We start from the raw sequence: 7,844 nt of genomic DNA, 5'->3' as shown, positions 1-7,844 counted from the left end.
CTCCAATCCGACATGTCAGGGTTGACAAGTTGTTGGAAACAAACAGAAGGCTGTTTTATTAAATGGTTCCCATGAAGGAGAAAAGAAGGGAACAAGACAGAAAAGATCCCTAATTAGCACTCTAGGTTCTATGGTGGGTGCCAAGATCCCTCTGGGATCACTTGTATAGGTCAGGATGACTATACTAGTAGTCATCATGCTTCATCTAGCGTAGTGTGCCGCCCGCTGTCCATAAACTTATCATTCAAACAACTTTTTCTCAATAACCGAAAGGCCTAGGGTCCTCATATTTGGTAATGAATTACTTCAAAATTCAAGGTCAAAGTGATCAAATCGGCTAAAATCTTTAATCAACTGAGAGACCTGATAATGGACCTATTGCATGCTGCGATGAAGGGCTACAAAGTTTGTTCTGTCCGTCTTCGTGCGTCGTATGTAAATAAACAATTTACATTTTCGACTTCTTCTCTCCAAAACTGCTGAAGCAATTTCAATGAAATTTTGCACAAACCTTCTAAGGCACAAGGCCAATCAAAAGTATGAATTATATGGTCCCCACTCCCCAGGGGACTGTGGAACGGGCCAAAAGGGGTAAAATTGACTAAAATTTCAAAAATCTTCTTCTCCACTCACAGATGTGGTGGAATCAAATACTCTTCATATAGATAGAAAGATCGTAAGGTCCTTTACAGAAAATGTGAATTATATGACTCTGGGGTCTCTCGTTTTCCCCTTGAGGAGGGGGGTTAAGTTTACTATAGTTTATATAGGGAAAACACATTTTTTAGGATTATTTGATCATTTGTAATAGGAAATGAGTCGAATGTCAGAATTATCAGTATGATAGCATTTTAACATCATATCCATACTGGTCCTGGCTGACCCCTTGGGGACAGGGGGGGCGGGGCCAAAAGTGGTCAAATAGGCTATTACTTCAAAAATCTTCATCTGAAATTCTAGAATCAAATACTTTTCAGAGATGGAAAGAACTTTAGGTGTTTTATAAAATTTGTAAATTATATGATCCTGGGGTCTCGCATTTCCCCCTGGGGAGGGGGTAAAGTTTACTTTAGTTTATGCAAGAAAAACACATTTTTGGACATTATTTGCTCAATTTTCATAGGAAATGTGTCAAACTTGATTAAAATTATTAGCCTGAGATCTAACTTTTTAAAATCCATATTGGTCAGCGCTGACCCCTGGGGGACCAGAGGGGCGGGGCCAAACAGGTTCAAAATGACTAAAATTTCAAAAAATATTCTGAGTTCACAGGTTTGATGGAAGCAAATACTCTTCATAGATTAAAAAGTCAAATTTATAAAATCACTGACTGACTTCAAGGGCCGATACCTTTTATTATATATGTCTTTGATTCATTCTACATCCAACCTCAGGTGACTGTTAAGGCCAATGGGCCTTTTGTTTTAGTTTGTATTGTTAAGATGATTGTTAGGGCACCTCCCTTTTTTTCTGTCACAATCCATGCATTTGATTGGTTTACTAATAATATTTATAATGATAATCTGATTATTTATATGTTCAACAGACAACAAAATTAGTTTTAATCTACAAAATATCATGTTTATTGTACTGTGCTACTTCTGGTACAAAAGTTTAAATATCAATAAGTTATGATTACATATTAATAAAAATATACACAAGGTTCTGCAGGAGACAGATTCAACAAACATGAACATCACATTTTAGTCTTATTTTAATTTCTATTTCAAATATTTCCATGCAACCTACTCAAAAGATCTTCAATTGTCTGAAAATTTCCTAAAATAAAAATGCCCCAATATTAGTTAGTTAAGAAACTAATTACAATATAGATCTAATACAAAGGGGATTGAGATTATATATATATATGTACATAATCAGACCACTGACTCTTATTTCAATACAATCTGTTATAAATGGAGGCTGCTACTAGAAGCATTATTACAGTAATATATAGGGTACGTGTAGTATGTACACGAGATTTTTCTGGTGGCCTCACAGATTTCTATTTGAGTGTTGAATGGAAGATTTTGATCTAAGAAACACATCTTTGGAAAGCTTTTTTTAAAGCATGAAGAGGAAAACTTGTGGAATTGAAATGTTTCTTTCAGTACATACTGGTCGTATAAATCGGAGGTCACTGATGGGGTATTGCTGTAAATCAATGATCAAATCATATTATAAGCACTGAAAAGGATATTAAACAAACAGAAATTTTCTATGTTGTTCTCAACAATGGGTAGATGATGAGGTATATAGCCCCAGACACCGTGACACAAGGCCTTTAGTTCTCATCAATGGGATAAGATGATCTGGATGGATCTTTGAAATGTTACTAAACAGTAAATATAAAAATGAACTTGTTAAGCACAAAAGAAAACCTAAGTAAACTGTTATATTCTAGTAAAAGGATGACTGCACCATGACAAAAGACTAGTGATAGTTTACACAGACTTCCATTAAGATACCTTCACAGATTCAAGTGATTTCTCAACAATATGAAATGGTGGAACTTAATTTAACACTTGATAAAAGTTTCACTTGATTTTAATCTTACTAATCAAGGGAAAGGTTCATAATCAAGACAAAAACAGCATTATACAGATTCACTTTGCTAAGAACATTCATACTTTTAAGAAAATCACAAGTAATACAGCGCATCATGTAAAATACACACAGTTCAATCATACTGGAGGTACATGCATCCTTAGTAAGAGATCTATGGCTATTAGTACGTTAGGCAACACATGTTGTATATATGTACATCAACAGAATGCAGGAAAATACCCGAGACAAGATATAGATGAATCATTTTATAAAAATGTTATCTTTATCTGTAATGATTGAATAACAGTTTGAAAGACTATAGCTAAATAATCTATTATAGCAAGATATCTGATAAATACATCAGAAACACAACAGAACACATATCTATTACTGCTTTGTTTTGAACATTTTTAACATTTCATTGTATCCTAAAATCTTAGTTCTCCCAGGATGGCCTCCCTATGGCCTTCTTGCCCTCCTTACTACTTAACATTCTTCCTCTTGGATGATGCTCCCCCACCCCATATATAAAATGGAGATAAACTATAACAGACTCTTTACTAAATAATGTAATGACAAAAGTGTATCTTACACATTGAAAAAAAAAAACATTCTGGTGCGTGGTACCAATCATTTACATTGCTAATCTATTTTACAGTAATAATGTATTGACTTGTGTCAGTGAAGATAGTAATCATTTCACTGAATTTTAACTGTAGATTGTACAGTGATCTGATGTACTACACAGCAAGCTGTGATCACATAGCTCTGGACTAGGGATGGAAAATTTCTGACAGATGTCCGAGTGAAGACAGGGTATGATTATTCATTCTAGTGCACAGTCAGTCTTTCTCATCATATTTGACTGAGATTTGTGTGGAAAAAATAATCTTGCGAGTCTTTTTCATCATATACCAACATCCACCAACAGATTTAAACTTCAAATATTAGCTCATCTACGTATTTGACTGAGATTTATGTGAAAAAATAATCTTGTGTCTTGAAAGTAAGTATATCTCTCATAAAAACATAAAATAAGTATAAGACACACATCTACAAATGTTTGATATAAACAAGCATCTAACAAAACATGCTTATAAGTGACTAGCTGTACTAACATGATTCTTGGGCGTGCTACTTCCTGTGATGTGTCCACTTGCTAATTATGTAAAGAGAGTACAGAATTGTTATATATACTGGGTATATGTTGTAGACTACTTCTGGATAGCCCCTAAATCTGCACTGAATATTCAACAATCAAAACAAATCTTTCGTTTTTGCATTACAGAATTGATTTGATATATATGTCAGCTTATGTTCATTAAACATGATCTTAACACCTTCACAGCAGGTCCAATCTCTATCTCTATGTTGTAGTTTTTAGTTAAAGCTAAAGGAATACACATTTCTGCAAATGTTCATGCTTCTTCCTCCTCATAATCATCATCATACTTTTCATCACCGTCCGACTTGGCATAAGTAGCATCAAAGTCATCCTCGTAACTTCTATCAACGTCACCATTTACAACACTGCCGGCTCGGGAGCTGCGACTCTGCACAAAGTCCTCATCTATCCCATGATTTCTGAGAGTTGCTGCAAACTTCTTTTCTGCTGAAGCCTTAGCATTCACCTAGAAGGAATGAACACTATTTTTAGTTTCAGTATTTTAGTTATGATTGGACATTAGTTCTCCTGTCCTATAATTTTATTTTACAGTGCCAGACACCAAATATACTACATATCATTGATAAAGTCTGGATGATACATTAACATATCTCACCTGGCTCTCTTGTTGAAACAACAATGGTCTCTTATTAACTCGCTCTTGCATTTCCTCCAAACTCTTCTGGTATTCCTCTTTTCTGGTACGGTCATCATTTCTACGACAAGAATGTTCAATGTTAAATAGTCATCAATATCTTTTTACGATAAGAAGCTATTAACATTTTCAGAATTCCAAGGAGATCTTTGTGACTGCTAGTGAATAAAAATTTGTATTTGAATTTTTGAAAGACTGATTTATTTTTTGCTCTTCCATTTTTTTCTTTCTTCCATAAAAACATTTAAAGCTAAAAATGAAGTATATAAACCTGTAAAATTCTTCAAATATATGTATATGTTCCACTGTACATGTAGAACATTAAGATGACTGTTATTAATTTTTCAGTTTCAATATCTAACAGGCACAATATGAGCAAAAATAAGAATTTTAAATGCACAAATTAAATTTGAAGAAAAAAAATCAAGCACATTAATTGCTTTCTGAAAAATAATGGTATTTTCAATTGAAAAGTTACACCAAGATAATTCCCTAACGGCCATGTTATATTTGTGCCATAAAGGAAAATGAACAAACAGAAACCAAAGGAAATCAATTTTTATAGAGATTTGAATTTTATAGTACTGTCTGAGAGGCAGTGTTAAGAGACTAATCTAGTGTCACGATGGATCTAGTCAATCTACAAAAGATATGGAAGGAAGAGTCATCTAGTACGAGAAACAGTAATAACAAAATTTGTCAAAAACCAAGACTGCTCAACCCAGATGATGGTTCAAATGAAAATATCATGAGATTTGAACTTACTTGAATGTACGGACTTTTTGTCTATATGTATCTTCTAATGACTGGTTATTGTCAGCATCCCTTGTATTTGACCTGATCTGTGACCTCATTTTCATGTCCCGAATCCTCCTCTTTCTATCGGCCTCTAGCTGCTCCCTTTCTTTCTGTGTCATGTCGTGGAGTTTCTTTCTGCAAAAACAATAACCATTTTAATTCTCAAAAATTCTTATATTTGTATGACAGCTGATCATATTAGTAATCTATTCCTGCTTAAGAAATACTGGTGTTACAGCTAAGAACTATTTGACATTTATTTTGTTAAGCAAATGTTTTAAGATACATCCACTCAAACTGAGCACATGCCACCAATCATTATTTTTTTTTAAATTTCATCGGGTTATGAAATAAATTCTGTTTGCAAAGTTGTGTGAGAATCTGCATTCATTCTGCACATATAATGGAAAGCTAATTATATATGCAATCTCTAAATATCTGATAATTATTCCAAAGGGCAGTTATCTGAAGGTTCATCTAATCATTACTACCTGCTTGTGTGACTAACAGTAAGATTCTCTTACAAAATTATTTCATGTTACATACCTAGTGTGACTATTCCTAAGGTCTGTTGATGCAGTGGTTTTTGCTGGAATGGAGTCGAGTGAAGTGGACAGTGTACCTAAATAATAACAATAAAAAAAATGGTGTTTACTTGCAAGCAATATTAGATAACCTGTCTTAAAAAGACCACAATCTTTAAAACTTACACGTGTACAATTCCTTTATCATCTTAGCTTATAAGGTATGAGAACATACCAGGTATTTGAATATTCAGTAGAACTAGCTGAATTAGTTTGTGTGTATTTTTACTTGCCTAAACTCCTTGGTGTGACTCGTGGTTTCTTGTATGGCCATCTATTCTCCTTGGAGTTTTCCTCTTCTCTTTGGATATCCTTTATGATCTTTTCTTGGGTTGATTTAAGGTGCAATGTGTTGAGTTGGAAAGGTTTTACCACTGTGGCCTCTCGTTGTTTTTTGCGTCGTGCCAACTCTTTTTGAAAATGTCTATAAAGTTCATCATAATCTGGCACGTCATGATTTACTTTGGGCTGGAACTGAGATTTTCTTTTGTTTTTAACCTGTTTGTCGCGCTTTTTATGTTGTTCATATTGTTTCCTTGCTTCCATATTTGGAGGCAATGATGCAGCTTTTAACAGTTCTTCTGATCGCATTTTTATTCTTATTTTTCTATATTCCTCCTCTTCCATGATTTTATCATTTACACTGTCATCAATGACATATGTGGGTACTGGCTTAGCTTTGAATGAAGAGGATTTCCTTACACCATCATCTGAAAGTGGTGCTGATTTCACTCGTCTGTGTTTCTTTTTGTCAGCTTCTCTTTTAACAAAATTGAATGGTTTTTCTTGGGATTTCAGTAATTCCTTGCTGTACTCTTGTATGTATCGCCTTCGAGCTTCATTCTTTTCTGCAATTTCATCATACATTGGTAAATATATATGTGCTGGCACTGGTGAAGCTTTGAATTTCTTTTGGCATTCCATCTCTTCTTCCTTGTATTTCTGCTGTAACTTTTCTTCTTGTTCTTTCTGTATTTGTGATATCTTCTTTTCTTTGTTCATTTCGCGAATAGTCATTTTAAAGGGCTTAGGTATTGTGATTCTATGTCTCCACTGATCTGCCTTTTCTTTACGAGTGACAGTTGCTGAAGATGGTCTTTCAGCTCTTGGTGCATATTCTTCTATTGAAAAATTATCCCACATATCATCAATGTCTGCCATTGCAGTTGTCAGTTCTGGACTTTCGTATGTTTCAGATTGTGTTGTTTCATATTTTTCAACTGGTTCATCTTCCTTTGCCTCTCTGGCTGCTTTCCTTTCTGCAGCAATTTTCAACCACACTTCCTCTTCCAAACTCCTTGCAAGGCTTAATGATCCACCTCTTGTTGGTGCTGAATTCGGCCTTTTTGTCAATGTAGTCCGGTGGCTGTGAACTGGTGCAGTCTTCATTCCAAAGGGTGACACTGTCTTTGCACCTGGGGACTGGGGTGGTCGACCTGTTGGCGGCTTTGAAGATTCACCAACGGAATTTCTACAGCTTTGATCATGTGTTTGAACGCCATTCACCAAAGAAATATCCATTTCTTCATCTTTTGAATAACTTGGCACTTTGCCAAAATCTTCATTGGAAACAAAGCCATTGATATTGTTGCTTTGATCAGAATTAATTTTACGTTTATACAATTTTTCACATATTGCAAGAGTTTTCTTATGCTCACTTTTCAGCTGTACCAATTTCTGATAAAATTCGTCATCCGTCAAATTGTTAAGTTCTCCCGGTATATCTCCTCTGCTGGCGGGATCGGAGAGGGCAAGACCGGACAAATAATCCACACGGGCCTGCCCCTCATCGTCCAACCTTTCCTTATCCTCTGCATATTCATCCCCATATTGGCTGAGAGCTGAAAGAGACCTTTCATTTAAAGATGTAGACAATCCTGTTTTAGGATCAATGGGGGGCTTTACACATGCATTAGTCAAAACAGCCAAACTGTGATGTGTTGTTGCCATCGTCGGCCATTTGTTGATTCGAAACTATGTCGGATGATACGGAGTAAATATACTATTTTATTTTCAATAAATCCATGTGTTTGATCAAAAGTATTAATAAAAAAATCAATAAAATGTAAATTGTTACTACAAGGTCTGTTCAATT

At 34.8% G+C, this 7,844-nt stretch overlaps 1 protein-coding gene across 1 annotated transcript; it reads right to left on the bottom strand.

The window, feature by feature from the left end:
* Positions 1-1,559: 1,559 nt before the first annotated feature.
* On the bottom strand, positions 1,560-7,749 carry LOC138319350 (protein FAM161A-like). Its single transcript, XM_069262437.1, has 5 exons — positions 5,983-7,749; positions 5,712-5,787; positions 5,133-5,300; positions 4,329-4,428; positions 1,560-4,178 (listed from the first exon to the last, which is right to left on the bottom strand). Exons 1-5 carry the CDS (start codon positions 7,697-7,699, stop codon positions 3,966-3,968), a joined length of 2,274 nt encoding a protein of 757 aa, XP_069118538.1. The 5' UTR covers positions 7,700-7,749; the 3' UTR covers positions 1,560-3,965.
* Between the last annotated feature and the right edge of the window lie 95 nt (positions 7,750-7,844).

The sequence above is a fragment of the Argopecten irradians genome, chromosome 3 (genome assembly GCF_041381155.1).
Source record: "Argopecten irradians isolate NY chromosome 3, Ai_NY, whole genome shotgun sequence".
NCBI classification, from domain to species: domain Eukaryota; kingdom Metazoa; phylum Mollusca; class Bivalvia; order Pectinida; family Pectinidae; genus Argopecten; species Argopecten irradians.
The sequence above is the reverse complement of the archived record's forward strand: the minus strand, read 5'-3'. Positions and strand labels throughout refer to the sequence as shown.

Bases quoted from the DNA above. Each gene is read 5' to 3' on its own strand.
- LOC138319350 (XM_069262437.1), bottom strand. From the start codon at position 7,699: ATGGCAACAACACATCACAGTTTGGCTGTTTTGACTAATGCATGTGTA. The intron at 5,788-5,982 runs GCAAGTAAAAAT...GTTATTATTTAG, and splicing joins AGTCACACCAAGGAGTTTAG to GTACACTGTCCACTTCACTC. The intron at 5,301-5,711 runs GTATGTAACATG...TTGTTTTTGCAG, and splicing joins CTTAGGAATAGTCACACTAG to AAAGAAACTCCACGACATGA.